At 46.9% G+C, this 14,045-nt stretch overlaps 1 protein-coding gene across 1 annotated transcript in view; it reads right to left on the bottom strand.

Moving 5' to 3' along the window:
• Positions 1-14,045, bottom strand: part of LOC119973059 (peroxisomal acyl-coenzyme A oxidase 2-like) — a 56,441-nt gene that overhangs the window by 29,060 nt on the left and 13,336 nt on the right. Inside the window, exons 3-7 of the mRNA XM_038810514.1 lie at positions 8,802-8,956; positions 8,027-8,134; positions 6,344-6,463; positions 5,145-5,260; positions 2,799-2,971 (exon numbers count right to left, since the gene is read on the bottom strand). Coding sequence (XP_038666442.1) covers positions 2,799-2,971; positions 5,145-5,260; positions 6,344-6,463; positions 8,027-8,134; positions 8,802-8,956 — 672 coding nt within the window. The remainder of the gene's footprint in view (positions 1-2,798; positions 2,972-5,144; positions 5,261-6,343; positions 6,464-8,026; positions 8,135-8,801; positions 8,957-14,045) is intronic.

Consider the following 14,045-nt stretch of genomic DNA (forward strand, 5'->3'; position numbering starts at 1 on the left):
AATGAGGCAAGGGAGGGGGGGGACTTTGCCCCTGACGATGTCTAGGACGCTGATCTCTGATCCTGAAGTGGGATAAGGATCCCCTACAGTGCGGGTCATATAGACCGATTTCGCTCCTGAATGTGGATGCGAAACTGCTAGCAAAGATATTGGCCAGGAGGGTGGAGGACATCATGCCGCAAGTCATACACGAGGATCAAACGGGTTTTGTGAAGGGGAGGCAGTTGAATGCTAATGTACGGAGGCTTCTGAATGTCATGATGCCGGCAGTGGAAGGGGAGGCGGAGATAGTAGCGGCGATGGATGCGGAGAAGCCTTTGATAGGGTGGAGTGGGGATACCTTTCGGAGGTGTTGAAAAGGTTCGGGTTTGGAGAGGGATTTGTTAGGTGGGTGAGGCTGCTGTATGACGCCCCGGTGGAGAGTGTGGCTACGAATGGGAGGAGGTCGGAGAATTTCCGACTGTACCGGGGGATGAGGCAGGGGTGCCCCCTGTCTCCCCTGCTCTTTGTGCTGGCGATCAATCCCCTGGCCATGGCGCTGACGGAGTCGAGGAACTGGAGGGGGATAGTGCGGGGGGGGGGGGGGCCACGGCCGTCGTTATACGCCGATGACCTACTGTTGTACATGGCGGACCCGGTGGGGGGATGCCGGAGGTGATGAGGATTCTTAGGGAATTCGGGGACTTCTCCGGGTATATGCTCAACATGGGGAAGAGTGAGCTGTTCGTAGTACATCCGGGGGGACCAGGAGAGGGGGATTGGGGAGCTCTCGCTGAAAAGGGCGGAGAGGAGGTTCAGGTACCTGGGGGTCCAGGTAGCCAGGAGTTGGGGGCCCTACACAGGCTCAACTTTACAAAGCTGGTGGAGCAGATGGACGAGGAGTTTAGGAGGTGGGATGTGTTGCCACTCTCCCGAGCGGGCAGGGTCCAGTCTATCAAAATGACGGTGTTCCCGAGGTTTTTTGTTCCTCTTCCAGTGCCTCCCTATCATGATTCCTAAGGCTTTCTTCAGGCGGGTCAATAGGAGTATTATGGGGTTTGTGTAGGCGCAGAAGACCCCGAGGGTGAGGAGGGTGTTCCTGGAGAGGGGTAGGGATATGGGGGGATTGGCGTTGCCCAACCTATGTGGGTACTACTGGACCGCCAACATGGAGATGGTACGTAGGTGGGTGATGGAGGGGGAGGGGGCGGCATGGAAGAGGCTGGAGGCGGCGTCCTGTGTGGGCACAAGCCTGGAGGCGCTGGTGACGGCGCCGTTGCCGCTCCCCCCAACAAGATATACTACGAGTCCGGTGGTGGCAGCTACCCTCAAAATGTGGGGGCACTGGAGGCGGCATAGGGGGGAGGTGAAGGCTTCAGTCTGGTCCCCGATACGGGGGAACCACCGGTTTGTACCAGGGAGAATGGACGGAGGGTTTCTGAGCTGGCACAGGGCAGGTATCAGGCGGATGGGGGACCTTTTTCCCGATGGGACGTTTGCGACCCTGGAGGAGTTGGAGGGGAGGTTTGGCCTTCCCCCAGGGAACACCTTCAGATACATGCAGGTAAGGTTGTTTGTCAGGCGGCAGGTGGTGGAGTTTCCACTGTTGCCGTCAAGGGGGGTTCAGGAAAGGGTGCTCTCGGGGACGTGGGTCGGTAAGGGGAGGATTTCGGCAATCTACCAAGTGATGCAAGAGGGGCAGGAGGCCTTGGTGGAGGAGCTGAAAGGTAAGTGGGAGGAAGAGCTGGGAGAGATCGACGAGGGGACGTGGGTGGTTGCCCTGGGGAGGGTGAATTCCTCCTCCTCCTGCACAAGGCTCAGTTTAATTCAATTTAAGGTGCTGCATAGGGCGCATATGACTGGTGCAAGGCTGAGCCGATTCTTTGGGAGAGAACACAGATGGGTCAGGTGTTCAGGGAGCCCAGCAAACCACACCCACATGTTTTGGGCGTGCCCTGCGCTGGAGGGCTTTTGGAGGGGCGTCGCGGAGACGCTGTCAAGGGTGTTTGGTTCCAGGGTTGAGCCGGGCTGGGGTCTTCCAATATTTAGGGTAGCAGTGGAGCCGGGAGTGCAGAAGGCGAAAAAGGCCGGTATTCTGGCCTTTGTGTCCCTGGTAGCCCGGCACAGGATTCCTTTGCAGTGGAAGGATGAGAGGCCCCCGGGCGTGGAATCCTGGGTCAACGGTATGGCTGGGTTTATCAAATTGGAGAGGGTCAAGTTTGCCCTAAGGGGGTCGGTGCAAGGGTTCTACCGGCGGTGGCAACCGTTTCTAGACTTTCTAGCGGAGCGTTAGAGGATGGTCAGTTACAGCAGCAACCTGGGGGGAGGGTTTGTTTTTTCCTTTATTGAGTGCGTGTATTTGTTCTCATGTTAATTATTTTTGTTAATTTATTGTTAATAATAATCTACTGTTATTTTTATTTTTCTTCTGTTTTTGTTGGTTAAAACTTGTTGAAAATGTGAATAAAAATTATTTTTAAAAAAAGAATTCTTATAATTTGTCCATGTAGAGTTTGCGCATTCTCCCATGTCTGCATGGATGTGTAGGGTAGGTGGATTGGCCACGATAACTTGCCCCTTAATTGAAAAAAATTAATTCTTATATTCATTCTTCAGATGTCATCAGCACTCATAAGAGACTTATCCTATATTTGTGGTCAAAAATCTGTCACGGTTGCCACAGTGATGTTACTATTAGTTTGGAAATAAAATAAGCAGCAACAATTTTTTTTTTTTTTAAAACAGTCAACATGTAAGCAAACCCACTCAACTCTCTGCAATATCTATTAAACCACAGCAAATTCAGTCTCTGGACATACCCAGGCTTTAATTTTGACTGACGTCTCACCACAGAATATCGGATAGCAATAACACAGGCTTTAGAAAGAAGAGGCATAATTTCTCCAGCTATAATCCTCACACGAGTAAACACCATAGAGATGTAATTGATTCTGTCAGATCCTTGTTTAATATAGCTGCCATCTGAGGTAACCTAGAATGACAATACGCATTAATGCAAAACTGGTATTTCTAATTCAGTAAGCACAACAAGGAACAATCAATAGAGAACATTATACTGTGAGATTAGATCTAAAAGTTATTTACATTCTGCAAGACAAGACTGGCATTTCATCAGAGAAGTAGAATTTGGAGAACGTGGAACTGAAACTTAAAACCGTTTTTAGCACGTGCACACTCAGTATGATGCTGTCCGTCAAACCTCAGACATTTAGACCAGTTAATTACTCAAACATTTTACCCAGGTGCCCTTATTTGCTAGATGAACAAAGGACAAATGCAAGTTATGATTCAAACAAGTTTATTAAACACAGTAAAATAGTTATCCCCCTTAAATTATCCCACCTAATAATAATCCCAAGATTCGTAATACTACCCGTGCCAATGAACTCAGTCAAGTTGTGGGTCCAATTCTCTCGAGTTGCATTTCTCTCAGAGTCTTGGTCCACAAAGGTGGGTCTCACACATTGCTTCCTTTCATCCTCTAGTCTGTCGACAAATCTTCTCTGCTAGCTCTGCGCCAAATCTTCGCCAGGGAGGGTCCTGGCTAGCCGATCTTTACTCCCTGCCGCATGCCTTTAGCAGAAAGTTCTCTGGCCTGCACCCAATGAAGTCTCGGGTGGGGGTCGCAACACCCACTGGAGTTGCCAATTGCAACTCTGCAGGACACCAGGAACCCACCCCCAGGGGCTATCTCTAGGTATATTGTTTGCACATAATCTTACCCCATATAAACTGGGTGCAGAAAGTCTAGCTTTATCTGGGCAATAAACAAAATTTGAATGGAACCGATTATCTCCTAATGTCTTGTTCACAGGGCAGACCCAGACTTGTTCTGACTGTCTGTCTCTGTTAAGCGGATTTGAACTTGGCTGTTCAAATTCCCATCAGGCCTGCCTGGAGCTGTCTATGGTTTTATTTAAAATGTCTAATTCTTAATTTAAAGTGTTCAATTTTATACCGGGCTTAAAATTCAGGCTCTTATCCGTTTTATCACAATGAGTTGCTGTCCTCACTATTTCTACAGGTTCAGAAAAATCACATTCTAAATAATATTCTATCATTCACTTTTCACGAGAAAAGGTCTAGCCAGCACCCCAATGGCATTCAATAGCACTACCAAATTGCACTACATTCACCAGAAACTCTGGACCAGCAACATCAGTTCTATGCTTAACAGAGCAGCTCAGAGGCTGGGTATTGAGGAGTTTGGCTCATCTCCAGACTATCCAAAGTCTTTTCATCATCTGAAAGACACAAGTCAGGAGTAGGATGGAATAGTCTCAACTTGCCTGGAGAGATGCATCTCAAAACACTCATAAAGCCTATTATTATCCAGAATAAATCAGTCACCTTAATTAGCAACCAATCAACCACGCCCTTCGTGACTGAGGCACCGTGATGGCAGTATATGCCATCTTCAGAATGCACTGCAGCAACTTGCCAGGGTTTCTTCAACAGCACTTCCAAAAAGGATACGCGCAGCCAGTTCATGAGAACAGCATCATCTCCAAGATTCCCTGCAGGTCACTCATCATCCTGCTCGAATATATATCACCATTCCTTTATTATCACTGGGTCAAAATCATGAAACTCTGTAACTGACAGCAACATGGAAGCACCTTCAGCAGACTGCAGCAGTTCAGGAAAGCGGCCCATCATTACCAGAGTCATTTTTTAAAAAAATCTTCCGATTCTGACACATCGGTTTTGTATTTCATGTGTTTTCCATTTTTATTTGGGGATTGTCTGCTTCTGTTGTTTTTCCTTCTACCTAGACAGTCTATAATTCATTTTGTAAAGATATAAATTGTTAATTTTACTTTGTTTTTCTAAAGAAATAAATTTGCAAAATACTCTGTGCACTTACAGGTATATTACACAATTTTGTTCAAAAGATAATTAACAAAGTGAACTTTTAAGTACGAAGGACTCCCTTCCTAACAGCACTGTGGGTTTGCCTACACCACATGTAATGCAGCAATTCAAGCATGTGACTCACCACCACCTTCTCAAAGGCAATTAGGGATGGGGCCATAAATGCCAGTCTTGCCAAGGACACTCGCATACCATGTACAATTTTATTTTATTTTTTTAAATACTGAGAACGGCAATTAAGAATTATGTGAAGAATATCCATTATGTACCTCACTGTATCTGCTCAGCATGTTCTCTCTGGGGATATGGACATTTTGCAACATTAAATATCCATTGTCAACATGTTCAAATGCCATCTTTGGGCCGATGTCTCCAATTGTGACACCTGGAACCAGATTGAAAAATTACATTAGCTATAGCATCTCTTTATTTATTTTTAATCATATGCGGGATGTGGACATTGTTGGCACGGCCAACATTTATTGCTCATCCCTAACTGACCGTGTTAAAGTTGTAGTCAGCCACCTACTTGATCACAATGCAACTGGGTAGTTTGCTAGGCCATTTCGGGTAGGTAAGTGGGTAAGAGGGGTAGGTGGGTGAAGTGGATAGGTAGGTGAGGTGAGAAGTGGGTTGAGGGGTAGGTGGATACGGCCTTGGGATGAATTAGGTGCGTAGTCCCTCATTTAACCATTCACTAACATGCAAACTAGACCTTTAAACTTACCATGCCCTCCCCACTCTACTCTGCCTCGACCCTGGTGAATCTCCACACAACTTCAGAAATCTACACGCTGATTGTTAAAGCCAGAATTACACAACAAAGAACAATACAGCACAGGAACAGGCCCTTTGGCCCTCCAAGCCCGCACCGATCAGGGTTAAATCCTGAATTATTTACCTGACAGTTCACCAAGGATTTCCTGCTCATTTACAAAGCCAGCATGGTTAAATCCAGAAGTGTGTGGGATAAGTCAGCTTCCCAACCTGATGTCATTATTTTGTGGCTTTGACCCCTCCCCCTCCAACACACGAATCCCCTTGTCAGTTAATATTTGGTGCATTGTAAGGTGCTATTTTAGTCATAGATGTAGAATAAAGTTTGTCCTCACTAACTAAAATGTAATAAGCATTCAGATTTATTTTGTTTGCACTCAAATATGCAGCTGTGCTGATGAGAAAATGGCCTCATGTGGTCCAGCAGTTTCCTTTCAAGGAGCAGCAATGTCTTGTTTAATCCAAAACATCAACAGCGGTATTGGGAGTACATCTGCCCACTACTTTGTGGCTGTGGTTCCTAGTTATACTGATTCCAAATGGTATGCATGTTACATGTTCCTGCACACATCAGCATAACAATCACAATAGTGCTTCATTTTAACATACCCTACCCAGAACAAAATAAGCAGGCGTTATTGCTGTAAAGCCTTTTAAAGATGTCAGGAAATTAAAACGGGCAGGATGTTACCTGGCAAAGCAGAATGGTCCACCAAGCTGCGAATCTGAACGATGAATGCATGCATCCCATGGCACATCCCCTGGGTATACAGCTGAGCCAAGACCACGGCGTGACTGGCCGATCTACCCACTGATAGTAGGAAACACAGATTGTATGAAGACTTTTCGAATCAACAGATCGTTAATATTTATCCCCAAACCATCAATTTGCATGATATGGCTTCCTGTAATCCTTGCTTAGTATTCCTGTTCTCTTTAAGGATTTGCTGTATTTATCCATCAATTACCTATTAATTTCACCATGGAAAGTTATGTTTAACAGTCAAAAGCTTAAATATCCTTTTAGCCAAGGTGGATAATGTAATGCCAACCTCTCTGGCCCAGAAAGGGAACAATTTAATCAATTCAATCTTGTGTATGCAATTGTTGCGAAGAGATACATTTTTCTCTTACTTTTCCCATCTGTGTCTTGTTTCTCAATCTAATCTTTTTCTCTTCTGAACCCGATTTGATTCCAGGTCACCCTCAGTCAGCAAAGTAACATACACATCCATCTGCATCAATGGTGCCGAGGTGGAGATTGTTGACTTCTTCAAATTCCTAGATGTGCCTATCATCAACAATCTGTCCTGGTCCACACTCGTCAATGCTACGACAAGGAAAGCACAACAGCGCCTATACTTCCTCAGGAAACTAAGGAAATTCGGCATGTTCACATTGACTCTTACCAATTTTTATAGATGCACCAGAGAAAGCACCCTATCTGGCTGCATCACAGCCTGGTATGGCAACTGCTTGTCCAAGACCGTAAGAAATTACAGAGAGTTGTGAACACAGCACAGTCCATCAAAACTGCCTTCCATCTACTGACTCTGTCTCCATCTCATGCTGCCTTGGGAAAACAGGCAGCATAATCAAAGTCCCCTTCCACCTGGGTTATTCTCTCTTCCATCGAGCAGCAAATACAAAAGTCTGAGAACACAACACGCACAGGTTCAAAAACAGCTTCTTCCCCACTGTTATGACTCCTGAATGACCCTCTTATAGACTGAACTGATCTCTCCACACATCCTCTCTACTAAGTAGTACTACACTCTGTATGCTTCACCCGATGTCTGTGTCTATGTATTTACATTGTGTATTTATCATATGTCCTATGTTTTTTCATGTATGGAACCATTTGTCTGGACTGTACACAGAACAATACGTTTCACTGTACCTCAGGACATGTGACAATAAATCAAATCCAATTCATTGTTTCTCTTCCTTTCTCATCCTTAGATCTTACTAGTTAAATACACCATTTATTCTGTAATTCTCTAAGGTCCAAGAGGCCCCCTTTCTATCATCTCACCGTTATCAGTTGGCACTTTCAGCAAAAAATGGCATAAAACTTTATTGAGATGAAATGTGCAGAAAATGATCTAACTCAAGGGCATGTGTTGTGAGACACCCCACTCCAAAAAGGTCTAGCCCATTACTTATCAACAACTTGCATTTATGTAGCACCTGTAACACTGTAAAACATAAAACATCTCACGACCCAACATTTATAGCAACAAATTATTGGTGCACAATATATGCTGATTTTGTTACGTTAAAAATCTATTTTCTACTCCAAGTAATTTGATGGTCAAATTAATCAATAGGAGAAACAAATAAGTCTAGTGAGATTGATATTTCAAAGGCTTACAGTCACCAGGCCACCACTTTATTGAAGACGGTTCTGGTGTGTTGAGAATGAAATCCTGGCTGGAAGTGTCAAAAGATGCCGTTGTCTCTAGTCCTCGAAGATACGTGCCTTAAAATGAACAGCAGGTACATCATTCAAACAGGGAGAGTGTGGAAAGTTTAAGAGATCACAGTCGGAAACAAACGGTTGATGGCCTTATTGTCATAAAGTAACTGATCTTATTGGTTATCACTTAAATCAGGCAAATTTCAGCTTCAGTTAAATCTGCTCATCCCAGGTTTAGCAGCACTGCCGAGTTCAGTGAACCACAATACACTGCTCAACAGAGGTGCTGATCATACAAAAGATATTGAACTGAAAGTATGTTTATCCAATTGAAACAGAACTATCCAACGACCTCAATTATAACAAATGTCTATTAACCAGCCAGCTACTGGTGCAGATTATTGATAAATTAAGTTTACAACTTTATTTCAAACTGACTGTAATTATCATTTTCAGAAAGGGGCTAATGTGAATTTAATTTAATGATTGTATGACCAAGATCAGAATTTACTGTGTGGGATTCACAATAGAAACTGTTACCTTTGATTTGGATCATAGTGTTTTGGAGCACCAACGTTCCACTTAGCAGTTGACTTTAAAAACGTCCCTATTTAACAGTAAAGTGCCCTGCAATTTGACTACTTAAAATTATAACGCGTAAACCAAGGGTACAATATAGCTGTGTTGGTAAACAGTGTTCAAGTATAAGTATATTAAGTTGTCCACTTGCCATGGCCTAGTTCCGTTTGAGCGTAAGTTCCAATAATATGGTAATCCTGAGCCAGTGGAACCCACTTTGCAATCTGTGCATCTGTTCCCAGTTCTGTTATTGTTAGTATAAAGACTCCATTGTGGACCGAAAAGGCCACATTTCCTCCGAGGACCCTAAAGCCAGGTAGAAGAAGCAGTTACTCTCCGCTGCTAACGACTCCATCAACATCTTGCATGTTACTATTGAGCAAAAACTGAACGGTACTAACCATATAATAATAATCTTTATTAGTGTTACAAGTAGGCTTACATTAACACTGCAAACACTCCGGAATCTGTTCAGGTACACGGAGGGAGAATTCAGAATGTCCAATTCACCTAACAAGCACGTCTTTCGGGACTTGTGGGAAGAAACCGGAGCATCCTGAGGAAATCCACGCAGACACGAGGAGAACATGCAGAATCCGTACAGAGTGATCCAAACCGGGAATCGAACCCGAGTCCCTGGAGCTGTGAAGCAACCGTACTAACCACTGTGCTCCCGTGCCGCCCATAAATACTGTGGCTACAAGAGGTCAGAGACTGGAAATACTGCGGTGAATAACTCACCTCCTGACTCCCCAAAGCCTGTCCATCATCTACAAAGCACAAATCAGGTGTGTAATGGAATTTGGGAGACATGGAATGGGAGGCACAGTAGCACAGTGGTTAGCACTGCTGCTTCACAGCACCAGGGACCCAGGTTTGATTCCTGGCTTGGGTCACTGTCTGTGTGGAGTCTGCATGTTCTCCTTGTGTCTGCATGGGTTTCCTCCGGGTGCTGCGGTTTCCTCCCACAAGTCCAAAAGATGTGCTGTTAGGTGAATTTGACATTCTGAATTCTCCCTCAGTGTACTCGAACAGGCGCCGGAGTGTGGCGACTTCGCAGGGGATTTTCGCAGTAACTTCATTGCAGTGTTTATGTAAGCCTACTTGTGACAATAAAGATTATTATTATTACTCTCCACTTGCAGCTCCAACATGAAATTCAACACCATCCAGGACAAAGCAGCTCGCTTGATTAGAATCTCATTCAGATACGTTTGTTATGGGGGGTTGCGAATTGTGTTCTGTTAATGGAGGGGGCGGGGGGGGGGGGGAATTACTCTGCTGACAGAGGAGGGATTGTTGTTGGAAGACAAATGGAAGGTCGAAGACGGTGGAGGCCCGAGGGCGGGTCTACGGAGGCGTGGGACGCGAGCTGGAGGCTGGCCTAAGAAGGGTGATGGTTGATCGGCAACGGGGCTGGATGCCTCCCGACCAGGCTGATCACATGGAACATTAGAGGGCTGAATTAGCTGGTAAAGAGGGCTCGCATTTTTTCGCATTTGAGGGGATTGAAGGCGGACGTGGCAGTGCTATAAGAGACACACCCGAGGGTAATACATCAGACCAGATTGAGGAGCGGGTGGGTCGGGCAAGTATTTCATTCGGGGTTGGATTCTAAGACTAGGGGTGGTCGCGGGTGCCATTTGGGTCAGGAAATATAGTTGCGGATGTGGGGGGTAGGTACACCATAGTGACTGGGAAGCTGGGGAGGATGCCGGTGGTGTTCGTGAATATTGACGCACCAAACCTGGATGATGTAGAATTTATGAGACGGGTGTTAGGCAAGATCCTGGACCTGGACTCGCATAAGCTGATCAATTTTTTAAAATCTTGAACCGCGCTTTATTGGCGGGGGTGGTGGGTACCGAGTATTCAGCGATTGCTGTGTCGGTCCATGCCCCACACTGGGTGGATTTACAGGTGAGCAAGGGGGGTGGTCAGCGGCCGCAATGGAGATTGAACGTGGAGTGTTAGTGGAGGGGGTGTGCGGGTGCGTGAGGGGGTCCATCCAGAACTATCTGGAAATGAATGGCATGGGGCAAGTTTTGGCAGCAACGATTTGGGAAGTGCGGAAGCGCTGAAGGCAGTGGTTAGGGGGGAGTTAATATCGATACGGGCCCATTGGGAGAAGGTGGAGCGAGCAGAGATAGATAGGTTGGTTGGGGAAATACTCCAGGTAGACAGGAGATATTCGGAGGCCCCGGAGGCAGGGTTATTGAAGGAGCAGCAGAAGTTACAGATGGAATTTGGTCTGTTGTCTACAGGGAAGGCAGTGGAGCAGTTGAGGAAGGCGAAAGGGGCAATATACGAGTATGGGGAGAAGGCCAGTAGGATGCTTGCACACCAGCTAAGGAAAAGGGAGGTGGCCAGGGAGATAGGAAGAGTGAAGGACAGAGGAGGGAATACAGTTGGACCCAGCAGGGGTGAATGGGGTGTTTAAGGAGTTTTATAGTTGGCTACATGCGCAGAACCTCCAGCTGGGGATGAGGGGATGAGGCAGTTTTTGGGAGAGTTGAAGTTTCCGAAGGTGGAGGAAGGGTTGATGGAGGGGTTGGGAGCCCCAATCGAGATTGAAGAAATAGCAGAGGGGCTGGAGGCCATGCAGTCGGATAAGGCCCCGGGACCGGAAGGCTACCTCGTGGAATTTTACAAAAAGTTCTCTGAGATGCTGGGCCTACTGCTGGTGAGGGCATTTAATGAGGCAAGGGAGCAGGGTGTTCTTCCCTCAACAATGTCACAGGCCTCGATCTCACTGATCCTGAAGCGGGAGAAGGACCCAGAGCTATGAGGGTCATACAGGAAATCTCCCGACTAAATGTCTATGCCAAACTGTTTGCTAAAATCTTGGCCTCAAGGATAGAAGATTGTGTCCCGGAGGTGATAGGGGAAGACCAGACAGGGTTTGCTCAGGGCAGGCAGCTAACGGCCAACATTAAACGGCTCTTAAATGTGATCATGATGCTCTCAGAGGGAAGGGAGGTGGAGATAGTGGTCGCGTTGGACGCAGAAAAGGCCTCCGACCTGGTGGAGTGGAACTATTTGTGGGAGGTGTCTCAGCAGTTCGGGTTTGGGCGGGGGTTCACTGATTGTGTTTGGTTGTTGTACCAGTCACCGGTGACGAGTGTACGAACGAATCGGCTGACGCAGGCTATTTTAAACTGCACCGAGGGACAAGGCAAGGATGTCCCCTCTCCCCGCTGCTGTTTGCTTTGGCCACAGAGCCACTGGCGATGGCAGTAAGAGCATCAAGGGACTGGAAGGGGTTGGGAGAACACAGGGTCTCGCTATATGCCGACGACCTACTCCTGTATATTTCGGACCCGTTAGGGGGGATGGGGGGGGGGGGGGATCTTACGGGAATTTGGCCGGTTTTCGGGGTACAAATTAAATATGGGGAAAAGTGAGATGTTTGCAATCCAGGCAAGGGGGCAGGAGAGGAGACTGGGGGAGCTGCCGTTCCAAGTGGTGGGAGGGAGCTTCCATTATTGGCGAACCTAGGTGGCACGGGAATGGGAACTCTTACATAAACTAAATTTGAACCGGCTAGTGGAACAAATGAAGGAGGACTTTCGAAGGTGGGACATGCTCCCGCTGTCACTGGCGGGGAGGGTACAGACCGTGAAAATGACGGTCCTCCCGAGATTTCTGTTTGTTTTTCAGTGCCTCCCCATCTTTATCCCAAAGGCCTTTTTTAAACGGGTAAATAAGGTGATTTCTGGTTGTGTGTGGGCGGGTAAAACCCCGCGAGTGAAGAAAGTGCTGCTGGAGGGTAGTCGGGGGGAGGATAGTAAGAAGTCTTACACCAGATTAAAGTCCAATAGGTTTGTTTCAAACACTAGCTTTTGGAGTACTGCTCCTTCCTCAGGTGAATGAAGAGGTATGTTCCAGAAACATATAGACAGACAAATTCAAAGATGCAAGACAATGCTTAGAATGCGAGCATTTGCAGGTAATTAAGTCTTTACAGATCCAGAGATAGGGGTAACCCCAGGTTAAAGAGGTGTGAATTGTCTCAAGCCAGGACAGTTGGTAGGATTTTGCAAGCCCAGGCCAGATGGTGGGGGGGTGAATGTAATGCGGCATGAATCCCAGGTCCCGGTTGAGGCCGTACTGTGTGCGGAACTTCACTATAGGTTTGTGCTCGGTGATTCTGCGTTGTCGCGCGTCCTGAAGGCCGCCTTGGAGAACGCTTACCCGGAGATCAGAGGCTGAATACCCTTTATTGCTGAAGTGTTTCCCGACTGGAAAGGAAATGTCCTGCCTGGTGATTGTCGCGCGATGCCCGTTCACTCGTTGTCGCAGCGTCTGCATGGTCGCGTCAATGTACCACGCTTCGGGACATCCTTTACTGCAGCGTATGAGGTAGACAACATTGGCCAAGTCGCACGAGTATGTACCGTGTATCTGGTGGGTGGTGTTCTCACGTGTAATGGTGGTACACAAGTTGATGATCTGGCACGTCTTACAGACATTGCCATGGCAGGGTTGTGTGGTGTCGTGGCCACTGTTCTGAAGGCTGGGTAGTTTGCTGCAAACAATGGTTTGTTTGAGGTTGCACGGTTGTTTGAAGGCAAGTCGTGGGGTGTGGGGATAACCTTGACAAGGTGTTCATCTTCCATCGATGACGTGTTGAAGGCTGCGAAGAAGATGCTGTAGTCTTCTGGACAACGAAGGGTACTCTGTCGGTTGTGTCCCGTGTTTGTCTTCTGAGAGGTCGGTATGATTTTTTGCTGTGGCGCGTTGGAACTGTCGATCGACGAGACAACGCCATATCCCGTTCATACGAGGGCATCTTTCAGCGTCTGTAGATGTCTGTTACGCTCCTCCTCGTCTGAGCAGATCCTGTGTATACGTAGGGCTTGTCCATAAGGGATGGCTTCTTTAATGTGTTTAGGGTGGAAGCTGGAGAAGTGGAGCATCGGGAGGTTATCTGTGGGCTTGCGGTAAAGCGAAGTGCTGAGGTGACCGTCCTTGATGGAGACGAGCGTGTCCAAGAATACAACTGATTTTGGAGAGTAATCCATGGTGAGTCTGATGGTGGGATGGAACTTATTGATGTCATCATGTAGTCGTTTCAGTGATTCTTCGCCGTGGGTCCAAAGGAAAAAATGTCATTGATGTATCTGGTGTATAACGTCGGTTGAAGGTCTTGTGCGATGAGGAGGTCTTGTTCAAACTTGTGCATGAAGATGTTGGCATATTGAGGTGCGAATTTGGTCCCCATGGCTGTTCCGTGCGTCTGGATGAAGAACTTGTTGTTGAAGGTGAAGACGTTGTGATCCAGAATGAAGCAGATGAGTTGCAGAATTACGCCTGGAAATTGGCAGTTGTCGGTGTTGAGTACTGAGGCTGTTGCAGCAATGCCATCGTCATGGGGGATGCTGGTGTAGAGTGC

The sequence above is a fragment of the Scyliorhinus canicula genome, chromosome 11 (assembly GCF_902713615.1).
Source record: "Scyliorhinus canicula chromosome 11, sScyCan1.1, whole genome shotgun sequence".
NCBI lineage: Eukaryota > Metazoa > Chordata > Chondrichthyes > Carcharhiniformes > Scyliorhinidae > Scyliorhinus > Scyliorhinus canicula.